The sequence below is a fragment of the Nerophis ophidion genome, linkage group LG01, assembly GCF_033978795.1.
Source record: "Nerophis ophidion isolate RoL-2023_Sa linkage group LG01, RoL_Noph_v1.0, whole genome shotgun sequence".
Classification (NCBI taxonomy): domain Eukaryota; kingdom Metazoa; phylum Chordata; class Actinopteri; order Syngnathiformes; family Syngnathidae; genus Nerophis; species Nerophis ophidion.
The window spans coordinates 38,924,981-38,939,838 of NC_084611.1; the positions used below are offsets into that span (position 1 = coordinate 38,924,981).

The window sequence follows — 14,858 nt, forward strand, 5'->3', positions numbered from 1 at the left end:
CTTATCGTAGACATGAGCGGAGCTTGTGTCGTTCCTCCTGCAGCTGTCAAAGAGGCAGCTGCGACTCTCTTGCCTCCTCCGTGGCTTCTATCAGAGACACTGGCGGTCATCACACCCCTCCGACTTTCAGGTATGACTATATAATCTCACTAAAACACTAGTAACACAATAAGCAGATAAGGGATTTTCCAGAATTATCCTAGTAAATGTGTCTAATAACATCTGAATCGCTCACACTGCCCTCGCCTTTTTTTTTTTTTTTTCTAGTCCTTCACTCTCACTATCCTCATCCACGAATCTTTCATCCTCGCTCAAATTAATGGGGAAATCATCTCTGTCTCGGTCCCAATCGCTCTTGTTGCTGGTGGCTATGATTATAAACAATGTGAGGATGTGAGGAGCTCCACAACCCTTGACGTCACGCACACATTGTCTGCTACTTCCGGTACAGGCAAGTCTTTTTTATTAGCGACCAAAAGTTGCGAAATTTATCGTCGATGTTCTCTACTAAATCCTTTCAGCAAAAATATAGATAGATAGATAGATAGATAGATAGTACTTTATTGATTCTTTCAGGAGAGTTCCTTCAGGAAAATTAAAATTCCAGCAGCAGTGTACAGAGTTGAGATCAATTTAAAGAAAAAAGTAAATAATGGGGGTTTAAAAGGAAACAAAATAGAGAAATATTACAAAAAGAATAAAAACCATGGGAATAACAATATAACAGTAAAATAAGAATATAACAAGACAAAGTAGGCAGTAGTGACCATGTTATGAAAAACGTATTGCACTGTTAATGTTTTGCATCCCCTGTCATCCTAATACCCCCCGTCCCCCGTCCCAGAGAGGCAATATCGCGAAATGATCAAGTATGACACATAGAATGGACCTGCTATCCCCGTTTGAATAAGAACATCTCATTTCAGTAAGCCTCTAGTTTGAATAAGAACATCTAATTTCAGTAGGCCTTTAAGCATTAACGCATTTGTCAATTCATACTATGGATGGACGTTGGACTACATTTTTTTATGTCAGTGGGTCAGGAAAGTAAACAAGTATGACAACATGGACATATTTTCCCATAGGATATAATGTAAAGTGATGAGGTCATTGATTAACACATACCATTTTAGCACTCTAAACCTGGGTTAGACAGCCATTTTTAATCAAAATAGCCATTTTGTGTCCTCTTCCATTGAAGAAAAAATTGTCTGGAGCCACAAGACACAGTTTATACAGATGAAACTCAAAAAATAAAAAAATATCTTGCGAATGTTAGATTATTCCAGGAATTAGATTTACCAAGTGAAACTAATATATCTATATTTTGATGATTATGGCTTACAGTTTATAAAAACCTTGAATCAAAAATCTCGGAAAATTTAAAGTTTTCAAAAACTAAAATGTGATCATCAAAATTATAACAAATAAATGCTTGATACATCTTCTTTTGCATGTATAATGAGTTTAAATTAGTTTCACATTTAAAGTTGAATTGCTGACATGAATGGACTTTAGCATGATATTCAAATTTTTGAGTTTCACCAGTAATCTTTTAAAAGTTGTAAAATTTTTATTTTAAGTTTTAATAAGAGAATACAGTGAAAAGAGTAGGGCTACTTTTAAATGAGTACGTTTCATAAAATCTTGGTTTTTAAAAATGGGTTTGACCGTTAAATGTTTTGTTATCACATATCAGGCATATGGGTAAACCAGCGTCTTATACTGTGAAGGCAACTTAATCCGTCCATACCGAACTAAACTCTCTTTTTTTGAGACGTATTAATGGTTACCTTACCGTGAGGGTTGTAGACATCCCTCTCACCGCACACTTACACACACACTCACACACACACACCGGCTCCCCCTCTTCCTCACACTCATCCAGTCACCAGCCAGGGCTCTCAGCCTGTACACATTGACGGCCACGTGGTTTGAAATACTCTATTTCCTTCAATTGCCGCCGGGTATATATTATCTGCATGCCTCGTTTTACCGCTGGGTCAAACTCGTTTTGCAAAATAATTAGCGTATGCTTAGAATTACTGCCGGGTCAAACTTGTTTAGCAAAATAATTAGCGCATGCCTCGGTTTACTGCCGGGTCAAACTCGTTTCGCAGAATAACTAGCATATGCCTCGTTTTACCGCTGGGTCGAACTCGTCACGTCACGAGTGTGTAACACGGGTGGGAAATAAGCCATATTTCCTCTCATGGCATCCCCTCATATTACCTGCGCCGTTTCCACGTTTTATCTCGCGAGCATAACACAGGCGCTCATGTGACCCACTGCAACCTATGGCGCTCTATATAATCCAGCATTCCAAGGTGGCTGCCAGATGCGGTGGCTAAGCCTGGGGACATCTGAAGCCGGTATGTTTTAAAGTTGTCGTTTGCCTGCATATCGTAAAAACAACCATCCAACATTTTACAACTAATTGTAAACTTATAGGTGTCGACCATCAGGGCCGTGTGGCGATGTTAAGATATCAAGCCGGGTTGGTAAGTGAATTTATTTGCTAATAGTAGCTACTAGCCCTACCCATGTATTTTCTATAGGCGGTTAGCATCAGGTTTTAGTTCCGTTTCCTCCAATGTTTCTGATCCGATTGAATTTATATTTATGTCGAGTCTTTATTTTGGGTACTTACATACGGTGACTGTTGTGGCGTTTTAAGGTCATCTGCATTTTTAATGCTACATAATAAAGTTTTTTTTTTTAATTAAATGTGCTTTTCATGATGGTATCCTTACATCACACTCAAATTTACAAGCGCACCCCTAAATTTGCCGCATGCCTTTGGTAAGCGCCGGAGTGAGAAGAGGTTTTAAATTAATTAGTGCATGCCTAAATTTACCGCATGCCTTTGGGAAGCGCCGGAGTGAGAAGAGGTTTTAAATTAATTACCGCTCCGGCGCTAATACAAGGAAATACGGCAATGTAATTATTTTTAAAATTGCACATATCCCCCACTCGGTATGAAAAAAAGTCTGATGCCCTTGCTCTAAAAAGTGCAGTTACCGGTGTATAAAAATATGATAAATAAAACTACTCACCATCTGAGGTGGCCGGAAAGACACATAACAGACGTTTCCCCTTTGGTTTGCTTTGCAGGTCGTTTAGGAAACAAACTGGTTAAGTCTGAATTCATTGCACCATCTTCTGATTACTGCCAATTCCAGTCATGCCTAAATTGCTTATGGGTTAGTTGCTAACTCAGTCCATTGATTTGAACAAGAGCAAGACTGTTATAATTCATTGCGATTCTGCCTATCCATAATTTGAATTTAGTGCTATGTACCGCTCGCTGGCAGGAAAGCACATCACTGATGTTCGTGTACGACAAACATATGTTTAGTAATTGTACACTTTGCCTGTTAGCTCCGCTCAACCCTGCATGCGTGTGTCATTAACCAGCTTGCTGCTTGCTTTTTTACTCACTAAAGGGGCCCAAGGAGCAGTTATCGTTGTTTGGGGAAATCCCTCCAGCCATGCATCGTGTCTCCTTTTATCAGGATGAAGAGAGTGAATTGCCAGTCCCCACAGACCTGGAGAGCCTCTTTGACATGGAGGTTTTGATTTCGGGGTTCTCAGACACGTTGTTCACCACTTTCCACCAGTCCACGACCTGGCCCAGCCCCAAGGAGCTAAGTAGGAGTTTTATTTTGTTTTATGCCATCATTTACAAATAGACATTTTGGAATGAATAATATATGAACGGTCTCATTATATAAGGTTTTTTGACCATTTCATATTAGTCCTAAAGTTCCCACAATATTGTATTGGAATCATACTGGAACTTGGACAGTATACAAGTGGTTTAAGTAATTCCTACTGGCAAAAACTGCATTGTGTGTCTCTAGCTTTAATGGTAATGAGCTGTGTACTCGTCACAGTTAAAAATGTCCCCCCAAAAGTAAACCCTATTATAAAAAACACAAATATCTACTCTATTGCAAAGGACTAGATCAGGGGTCGGGAACCTTTTTAGCTGAGAGAGCCATACAATCCAAATATTTTAAAAAGTATTTCCGTGAGCGCCATATAATATATTTTTTAAGACTGAATACAACTATTATTGTATCTTATTTCAATTATTGTGCAGAAATATTGGGAAATACATATCATAATAATGCCTTTATTTCACAGAAAAGAGTTATTCGTATCATTTTTAAAGTAGGATATAGAGACCACACAAATCCACTCTTCATTAGGTCAGGATTACTAAAATACATTGTAGAATTTAATACTCTATTAATGATGTTCAAAGCAAGAAATAAAATTCGTCCGAAGGACATACAAAAGTTATGTGTTCACATCTGAAGATGAGAACCACAGAAGGCCGTATGACATTAAACATCCAAGAGTGCGAACAAATTTGAAACTAACGTGCTTGTCTGTTGTTGGTGTGAAAGCATGGAATTCTCTAAACAAAGACTTAAAAAGCTGTAAGAATATCTTTGTTTTTAATAAGAGTTATAAAAAGAGAAAACTGGAACTATATCAAACTTAATTTTGATTTAGATTGGACGTGTCATTGTGAAAATGCTTAAAGGAAAGTTGGAAAGTATGTTGGAGTTATAAAGTCATCTAAAATAATTTGTGTTAAAAAGGGGGCAGATAAATATAAGAATATTATTCTTCCATCTGCTCCTTTCTGGTCATGGAAATGTATAAGAAACAAAAAAACAATGAAAGTGTCAATTGTACGTGGCTTTTATATATGCATTTTCATGAAAGGAATAAATATAAATGATGATGATGAACTAAATGCATGCATTTTTAAGTAAGTCCAACATTTTTAGAGTATAGTAAGTCTCTTATTCTTTTTAATAACATTGTTATTCAGAAGCTAACCAACAATAAATAAAATACTTCTTACCATTAATGCGACTTCTTGAACAGGTGCGGTAGAACCGGATGGATGGATTAAAATGCATGAGAATCTTTTATATTTTGAACGTTATTTTCGACACTGTGATTATTCATTACTTACCGTGTTTAGCAATGTCAGCTAAGATTTATCTGTGAGCCAGGTGCAGTCATCAAAAGAGCCACATCTGGCTCTAGAGCCATAGGTTCCCTACCCCTGGACTAGATGGTCGGGATGGTCTCCTGCTGGCCCCACTATGGACTGGACTCTCACTATTATGTTAGATCCACTATGGACTGGACTTTCACAATATTATGCTAGACCCACTTGATGTCCATCTGGTCTCCCGTTGGGGGGGGGATCACATCCGCGTTCCTCTCCAAAGTTTCTCATAGTCACTCATATTGACATCCCACTGGGTTGTGAGTTTTTCCTTGAACTAATGTGGGATCTAACCCGAGGATGTCGTTGTGGCTTGTGCAGCCCTTTGAGACACTTGTGATTTAGGGCTATATAAATAAACATTGATTGATTGAAAGGACTGTGGTTCTCAGGAAGATATACAGTGTAAAATTGATGCCACATATCACATAAAACAATGTAACATTAAGGTGTGATAAGCGAACACATAGATTTGCAACATTAGCATAGCAATGTGAGCGAGCGTGCTAACATTACACTCACATTTTAACAGCAACATCATGCTTGATTAAACAGGGCCCTTTTAAAATAACAAAACAAGTTCCTGCCCGCAAAAGCTCCCAGGGCCCAAATTTGTACACCCTCGACTTTATTACCCTAGATTCCCCCATGATACATAACGACTGCTGAACGGCACCGCCACGGAACATCTCCGCCGTCTGCCTATCCCCACTGCTGTTCTGATGCACATGGTTGGGGTCTCCGCCGTGCAGGGGAATGTCGCAGACTTTTCCAGGATCTTGTGAATCTGTGTATAATCACGTGATAAGGGGAGTTGTTGTAAAGCAAACCACAGTTTATTCTGTCCTTCTAGAAGAGCAGAAGCAAATGAACTTGGTCCTGCTCATTTGGGATACGTGACGGCTGCTGAACGGCAACAGTGTGATGTGTATCGTGCTTTGCCGTCCGTAAAACATCTACAGGCAGGCGTCAGTGTTTGCCCGAAACTGACTTGACTCATGGAAAAGATGACAGTTTTGCCTCGCAGAATGACAACTTTATTCGTTCTTTATTTGTAGCAAGCTGCAACACAACAGTCAATCAATCAATCAATGTTTATTTATATAACTCTAAATCACAAGTGTCTCAAAGGGCTGCACAAGCCACAATGACATCCTCGGTTCAGAGCCCACATAAGGGCAAGGAAAAACTCACAACCCAGTGGAGACCGGATGCAATGGACGTCGAGTGGGTCTAACAAAATGTGAATGTCCAGTCCATAGTGGATCTAACATAATAGTGAGAGTCCAGTCCATAGTGGGGCCAGCAGGAGACCATCCAGAGCGGAGACGGGTCAGCAGCGCAAAGATTTCCCCAACCGATGCACAGGCGAGCGGTCCACCCCCGGGTCCCGACTCTGGACAGCCAGCACTTCATGCATGGCCACCGGACCTGTGCCTCCCCCTCCACGAGGGAGAGAGGGGCAGAGGAGAAAAGAAAAGAAACGGCAGATCAACTAGTCTAAAAGGGTGGTCTATTTAAAGGCTAGAGGTTACAAATGAGTTTTAAGAAGCCTATTGTGTAAAACTTCAAACTCAAACTTTAAAACAAATAACGTAGTCAATGTTATGTTAAATATGATTGCCAGGAGAGGGCAGCACATACAGTGCATCCGGAAAGTATTCACAGTGCTTCACTGTTTCCACATTTAGCTAAGTTACAGCCTTATTATAAAATAGAATACATTCATGTTTGTCCCTTGAAATTCTACACATAATGTAAATGTGAAACAGCTTTTTATTTTATTTTATTTTTAATGTAAATTAATTAAATGTTTAAAAAAAATAAGAAATCAGATGTTCATAAGTTTTAGCAGCCTTTGTTCAATACTTTGTTTACAGCCTCAAGTCATTTTGAATATGATTTCACAGGCGTGACATACCTATCTTTGGCCAGTTTTGCCCATTCCTCAGCACCTCTCATGCTCCATCAAGTCGAATGGGAAGCATTGGTGCGCAGCCATTTTCAGATCTTTCCAGAGATGTTCAATCGGATTCAAGTCTGGGCTCTGGCTGGGCCACTCAATGACATTTACAGAGTTTTCCTTAAGCCATTCCTTTGATATCTTGGCTCCATGTCGAATGATGAACTGTCGCTCCAGCCGGAGTTCGAGTGCTCACCCAGGATATCTGTGTACATTGCTGCATTCATCTTTCCCTCTATCCTGACCAGTCTCGCAGTTCCTGCTGAAAAACATCCCCACAGCATGATGCTGCCAAAACCATGCTTCACTGGAGGGATGGTATTAACCTGGTGATGAGCGGTGCCTGCTTTCCTCCACACATGATGCCTGGCATTAACGCCAAAGAGTTCGAACTTTGTCTCATCAGACCAGATAGTTTTGTTTCTCATGGTCTGAGAGGTTTTTTGGCAGACTTTTACAGCGGAATGGCTTTAATCTGGTCATTCAACCATACAGGCCTGATTGGTTGATTGCTGCAGAGATTGTTGTCCTTCTGTAAGTTTCTCCTCTCTCCACAGAGGAACGCTATAGCTCTGACAGAGTGACCATCAGGTTCTTTGTCACTTCTCTAACTAGGTCTCTTCTCTCCCAATCGCTCAGTTTGGACGACTGGCTCGCCAGCGGTAGGAAGAGTCCTGGGAGTTCCAAACTTCTTCCATATACGGATCAGGGACGCCGCTATGCTCATTGTGACTAATGCTGGGCGATATATCGCCATAAAACAAGCGCAACTTCTTACGAATGTCACATACGTATATGCCCTTGCGGAGCAGCGAGATAGCGGCATGGGTAATGTTATCTTTATCTGTGGTGTGAGTGGTAATACGAGAGAAAGAAGGTGCGAATTTGGTAACAAAAGCAGGAATAATTAATTCCCAAGAAAAACAGCACGGGGTCCATCGTCTGGCGGTGGTTTGGCTTCAAGTGGGAATATGTCGAAGAGACAACCGTAATATGTCAAGTGTGGGGCAATAGTGTTGCTACAAAAAGTAGCATTATTGCTAATGTGTAGCATCATTTGAAAAGTCACCCGCTAGAGAATGAAGAGTGCTTGAAACTCCGCATTTCAACATCTCCGTTCGGTGCCACACCCGCAAAATGCAGAGGCAACCTTTTCCAGATCAACACCGTATGAAAAAATGGTCAACAACAGAAGGAGATAACGTCCGCAGTAACCTACCACATAGCGAAGGACATACACTATTTGATTTCCTATTATGCAGCTCATTTTTATTTGACACAAAAGTGTACTTTATTTGTTTTAAACTATTGTAGTGGCGTTCTGTACAAAAAGTGCACTTTAATTTAGTTTTGTTTTGATATGTCATTTTAGTGACATCATGCACAAAAGTGCACTAATAGCTTGTTTTAAAAGGTCTCTGACAATCTTGCACTTTTTGTTTTGAAATGACATGAATGTTTGTGCCACTGCTTAATAACTGTTTAATAAATACAGTTTTGGTCAATTGACGTAGTTGTGAGTTCCCTCTCTGCATGAAAGTTTAAAATGAGCATATATTAATGCAGTATGAAGAAGAATGTTTTAATGTAAACACGTAGAATCATCATACTGCTGTGATTATATGCATCAAGTGTTCATTCATGGCTAAGGCAAAATATCCAGATATATATTGTGTATCATGACATGGCTTAAAAATATCAAGATATTAAAAAAAGGCTGTATTGCCCAGCCCTAATTGGGACATTCAAGGTAGCAGATATTTTTCTGTACCCTTCCTCAGGTTTGTGCCTTGAGACAATCCGGTCTCTGTGGTCCACCGACAATCCCTTCGACTTCATTCTTTGTTTGTGTCCTGCCATGCACTGTCAAGCGTGGGACCTTATATGAGGAGCCTTATATACGACAAGTGTGGACCATTCCAAATCATGTCCAATTTACCACAGGTGCACTCCAATTAAGCTGTAGGAACAGCTTGAAGATGATCAGTTAAAGCAGGATGCCCCTCAGCTCATTTTATGAGTTTCATGGAAAATGCTGTGAAAAATTATGTACATGTGTATTAGTTTTTTTCTTTTTATTAATTTCACATTACCATTATGGTGTATTGTGTGTAGAGTTTTGAGGACAAAAAAGAGTGTATTCTATTTTGCAATAAGGCTGTAACATAACAAAATGTGGAAAAAGTGAAGCACTGTGATTACTTTCTAGATGCACTATAAACAACCTGGAAGGGGAAGGGCTATTTTCTTGTAACTATAAATCTCAAACAAAAAATGTAGTATTAAAAAATACATATTTATTTGTGGCAGCCAAATTTTATTGGTGGCGGGCTGCCACAAATAAATGAATGTATTGGAAACACTGACCTCCACCTCTACCATTTTGCAGCGTATGCATTGAATGCAGACATGATCCAACCGAGACTCAACCCCTTGCAGCCCAACCTCGACTTTATGGACTCTTCTGACCCTCTCCAAGGTACTCCTAGTGGTTAACTTGTGTGAAAGTACAGTGATTTAGCCATAATAACTGTACTGTTTGTTCTACCTGACTTGAGTAAATCAACCGTTGGCCTAACCTGGCTTGGTATGCACTGAGGTTCAATCTTGTTGATTCATAATCACATTTTGTTTGTGTTTTGACTTTTTCTGTGAGTAGATGCTCCAGTCGCCAGAACTGAGCCCAACAACTTTGCTTTCACCTTTTATCATTACTGTTTAGCATTGTTGGTAACAGTTATACCTTCACGCTTGCACCCTTTTCATCCAGTTAGTTTTCCCCTTAGTGCTGTTGGCAGCGTTTCCACAGATAAGGCTTGGTTTCGCCTGTACAGTATGTCCTGGGATAATTGGTCATGATGTCCCCTTCAAGTGCACTAGACCAGTGGTTCTCAACCTTTTTTCAGTGATGTAACCCCTGTGAACATTTTTTTTAATTCAAGTACCCCCTAATCCGAGCAGAGCATTTTTGGTTGAAAAAAAGAGATAAAGAAGTAAAATACAGCACTATGTCATCCGTTTCTGATGTATTAAATGGTATAACAGTGCAAAATACTGCTCATTTGTAGTGGTCTTTCTTGAACTATTTGGAAAAAAATATATAAAAATAATTAAAAACTTGTTGGAAAAAAACAAGTGATTCAATTATAAATAAAGATTTCTACAAATAGAAGTAACCATCAACTTAAAGTGCCCTCTTTGGGGGTTGTAATAGAGATCCATCTGGATTCATGAACTTAATTCTAAACATTTCTTCAAAAAAAGAAATCTTTGACATCCATCTTTATGGAACATGTCCACTAAAATCTAGCTGTCAACACTGAATATTGCATTGTTGCATTTCTTTTCACAGTTTATGAATTTACTTTCATATTTTGTTGAAGTATTATTCAATACATATATTTATAAAGGATTTTTGAATTGTTGCTATTTTTAGAATATTTAAAAAAAATCTCACATACCCCTTTGCATACCTTCAAGTACCCCAAGGGGTACACGTACCCCCATTTGAGAACCACTGCACTAGACCATTTACTAGTGCACTGAAACCTGCTTTATTGTCTGTTGTATTGATCAACAAATCAAGTTGTTGTTTCCTTGCACTGTTTAAACACACTGGAAACACCAAGCCTTTTTACTGTTCACACCCTTACCACCGATAAAAAGAGACAGTGATCTCATGAGTTTAATGTTTTGTTTTCATGCATTATTGTCTCTGGTGAAGATATTTTTTGTTATGTGGTGCAAATACTGTATATTAACAAATACAGACACCAACATACACACACTAATTGTGCACACTTATGGGAATCGCGCAAACGTGTTGCAGTAACTCAGTTGCATAGTAGTTGGCTTAATCTAACCCAGAAAGTAGTGTAATTACTTCTTTTATATTTTTTACTAACCACTTGCTAACATAGAGACTCTTGTTTCCAGACTTATTTCACAGCTACCGTCCGCCCGTCTTCCCCCTTGTTTCCCCCACTGCACCATCAGTTCCCCCTATGCCCAGCAGCAGCTCTCAGTCGCAGGTAACACAGAGTTCTCAGCACCTTAACACACCACCACTTTCACGACTACCACCACAAGCAGGAAGTGTAAGATTCTGTACCTCCATCTTGTATTTTGCTTTTCTCTCTCCCTTTAGGTAGTGACACAAACCCAATCCCTGTAACATAGTAATCATACTAAACTGAATTATCGCACACGACTAGTCTGCTTAACAAACCTAGGAAATTTTGTTTCTTTCTTTTAGAAAATAGTGCAAAAGTCAGATCAATACAAGTCATCTTCATTCCTAAAAGGTGGTAAACCGCAAATCCAAATGCAGAATCTGGAAGTGATGCATCTAGATATCTTAAATTCTGTCAGACATTAGACAATGAACAGTAGACAATTGTGGCAATAAGTAGAGATGGACAGATTGTAGGCCGAGCCAATATTTGGTATTTTAATCGATATCAGCTTTTTTTTATTTTTATTTAAAAATTTTTACAACAACAGCAAATTTGCATCAGCAGATACAATATATACACAAGTATATATGCAAGTATTTAAAAAATAGATAATTAATGAAGTAGAAATTAATAAAGACTGCTTATGTCTTTTTGCCCTGTATTAGAAAAGTTCTGTGTTTGCTGGAGCCCATTATTTTTTTCTATTTAATTTTCAGCAATTCCCCACAAATATGTTTAATTTGAGTGTGAATGTTGTCCGTCTATCTGTGTTGGCCCTGCGATGAGGTGGCGACTTGTCCAGGGTGTACCCCGCCTTCCACTCGAATGCAGCTGAGATAGACTCCAGCGACCCCGAAAGGGACAAGCGGTAGGAAATGGACGGATGGATGTTTTGATATGTATAGGGGCATTTATTTACGTTCTTGTAAGAATTCTTCTCCGGTCTGCTCAGCTGGTTTCACTGCAGTGCTCACGTGCCCATGCCCTCCTTTCTCCCCTTCTAATGCAGTTCGGGTTCCCCGACACGGTACATCACTGCAAATCCTGTCAAAACATCCAATTTTTGCCTGGGAAATCCAATTTTTGTCCTTCTATCCTAGAGTTTTCCTGGTCCTGTTTTGTTTTTGCTACTGCAGCAATCAAGTCTGCTTGACAAGCCTCACCAACACTCGGAATGTAGGCTCATTAAAGTATTTTTATGTTCTGTAACTCAATCAAATTACTCTGTGACAGAGGTGGATGGATATGAAGACGACAAAAACGATATCTCTGTCAAAATTCTAAACTTGATGTAAATATCTTGACAAATAGGAGACGTTTTTAATAACTAAAGAGAAGGCAACAGCTCACAAATTATCTTACTTTCTATAACATCCAGGAAGAAATTATGTCAATGTCTCAATCATAATCTACTTGAAGGACCCCCGAATAATTTTTATTTAAATGTTCACAATATTTCAGGGTTCCTCATGAGGAAATCTTACAATGTATTAAATCCATAAAATTGAGTAGATGGCGATGTTTAAGTAATTTTTCTTAAAGTTCAATGTTTAAGTAAGTGCATTTTATTTATAAAGCACTTTTTACAGATAAAAATCACAAAGTGCTGTACAAAACATAGGTGCATCACGTGCGTGCCTGGGGTCATTTTATAAGGCGGCGACTTGCACGGGGTGTGCACTGCCTTCCGCTTGGGTGCAGCTGTATCGGCTGTATTTACAATACCATTACACCCGTAGTAATACATTCCAATTAATTTCGCTACCAGTTGTTTAATCCCGAGTCTTACCAAAGACTATAAAAATGGGACCCATTTCCTCGGCACTCAGCATCAAGGGTTGGAATTGGGGGTTAAATCAACAACATTTTTCCCGGGCGAGGCACCGCTGCTGCTAACTGCTCCCCTCACCTCCCAGGGGGTGAACAAGGGGATGGGTCAAATGCAGAGGACAAATTTCACCACAACTAGTGTGTGTGTGACAATCATTGGTACTTTAACTTTAACTTTACATCAGAGCTAGATTAAACAGCCTCAGATCGAATATATACATTTTACATTTAATTCAAATTGACTTAGGATTTTATTGATTAATGATGGAGATTACGTTGTTTGAATGTGTATCACTTGTTGTGCATTTGGCCTCGCGACTAGTGGAGGGCCCCGTTTTGTGTGAATAGACCCATGTATAATGTCGATGAATGAATTACAGAGTGCTTCCCAGTTTTACCACAGATATCATTTCTGTCCTTCCTACCCCATCACTGACGACAAAATAATTGCAAATTCCCCTCGACATACACATTGTACATTTGGCGCACAGTGATAGTGCTGGGCTGGTAAATGATCATACTGAGATTAAATCCTGTTTAGAAGTGTGTCAGAAAGATACGCAAATATGTGTTTAAAGTATCTTAAATGTATTATTTTACACTAAATAACAGCAGCAATTTATTTCCCATGAATGTTGGTACAAAACATGCATCAAATATAAATTCAAGTTTGATTAAAAATTAAAGCAATCTAAATATATTCCTGCTTAGGATCCCAATATAACCAGGGGCGGCCCTGATCATGGTTAATTCATCAAAAGTTTTAGCCAGGAGATTCACACAAACTTACACAGATGATAAGGTAATAAACAACAGTTGAAGCACCAATTAGAGACTTAAGGAGGAAATGTGTTTTTTTCCAGCAGGACCAGTTAATGTATCCCATGGCCATCTCCTCACCCCTGACCTCTCAGACTACTGATGCCTGTGATGTCAGTGATAGCGCCATTGTGGAGAGCTACCTGCCTCAATATCCCAGCCAAGTGGCGCTGGGCAACCATGAAGACGTATCCGCCCTCAATACCATGGTGTCTTCGTGCCTTCCCATTCAGGACTTGGTGGCACAACCTCGGCCTCCCCCTCCACTGGATTCTTTGGATGAGACCTTAGCGCCCTCTATCATCACACACCCCTCCGCGGCCGCCGCCCGCTCTGCGTGCACACCAGCGCCACTTGCTCAGTCCAGGCTGCTGCCCTTGAATCAGCTTTCCACCTCCGCCGTGTATCCCCCGCAGTTCGCCGTCCCAGTTAGCCTGCAGCGGGCCAGCACCAGCAAAAAACAAAATTTGAAGAAGATAAGCCCAGCCCAACCAGTCAAGCCCTCGCCGCCTTACTTCACAGGTTGGTAGTTAGTTAGTTATTTGTGTGCGTCTTTTTTTAAAATTCTTCTTCCCCTTTAACTGTGATCTCAGCTGTGAAAATGGATGCGACCCAACCTCCAGCGGTGATGTTCACGGTACGTTCTCATAATTTTCACCAGATACCGTATTTTTCGGATTATAAGTCGTTTCGGAGTATACGTCGCACCGGCCGAAAATGCATAATAAAGAAGGGAAAAAACATATATACGTCGCACTGGAGTATAACTCGCATTTTTGGGGGAAATTTATTTGATAAAATCCAATACCTAGAATAGACATTTGAAAGGCAATTTAAAATAAATAAAGAATAGTCAATAACAGGCTGAATAAGTGTACGTTATATGACGCATAAATAACCAACTGAGAAGGTGCCTGGTATGTTAACGTAACATATTATGGTAAGAGTCATTCAAATAACTATGACATATAGAACATGCTATACGTTTACCAAACAATCTGTCACTCCTAATCGATAAATTTGATGAAATCTTCTTCCTCGATGTTGCTTCTAAACAACTCTGCCAACTCCAAAGGTATGCGCCTCTTCCTCTTGTCGTTTTCTGCTGCATATTTCACTATGGCCAGCTTGTAATCTGCAGTACATGATTTCCTTTTTTGTGCCATTTTTGTTCAGCCCTTCTCAGTTTTTATAAGTTACCGCCAACGATGAAATGATCTATTTTAATAGCTACAGCAGTAGCATATAGTATATA

General features: G+C 39.6%; 1 protein-coding gene across 8 annotated transcripts in view; it reads left to right on the plus strand.

The window, feature by feature from the left end:
• mlxip (MLX interacting protein) overlaps positions 1-14,858 on the plus strand; it is a 78,203-nt gene that overhangs the window by 34,565 nt on the left and 28,780 nt on the right. For 5 of the 8 annotated variants that reach the window (XR_009807030.1, XM_061902305.1, XM_061902319.1 and 2 more), the window contains exons 6-10: positions 3,447-3,651; positions 9,388-9,477; positions 10,935-11,029; positions 13,648-14,125; positions 14,197-14,240. Coding sequence is in view for 7 of the 8 variants with exons in the window: in XM_061902305.1 (XP_061758289.1) it covers positions 3,447-3,651; positions 9,388-9,477; positions 10,935-11,029; positions 13,648-14,125; positions 14,197-14,240 (912 nt within the window). In the remaining variant the exon portion in view is untranslated. The remainder of the gene's footprint in view (positions 1-3,446; positions 3,652-9,387; positions 9,478-10,934; positions 11,030-13,647; positions 14,126-14,196; positions 14,241-14,858) is intronic. The other 3 variants (XM_061902301.1, XM_061902313.1, XM_061902290.1) reach the window with 2 other exon arrangements.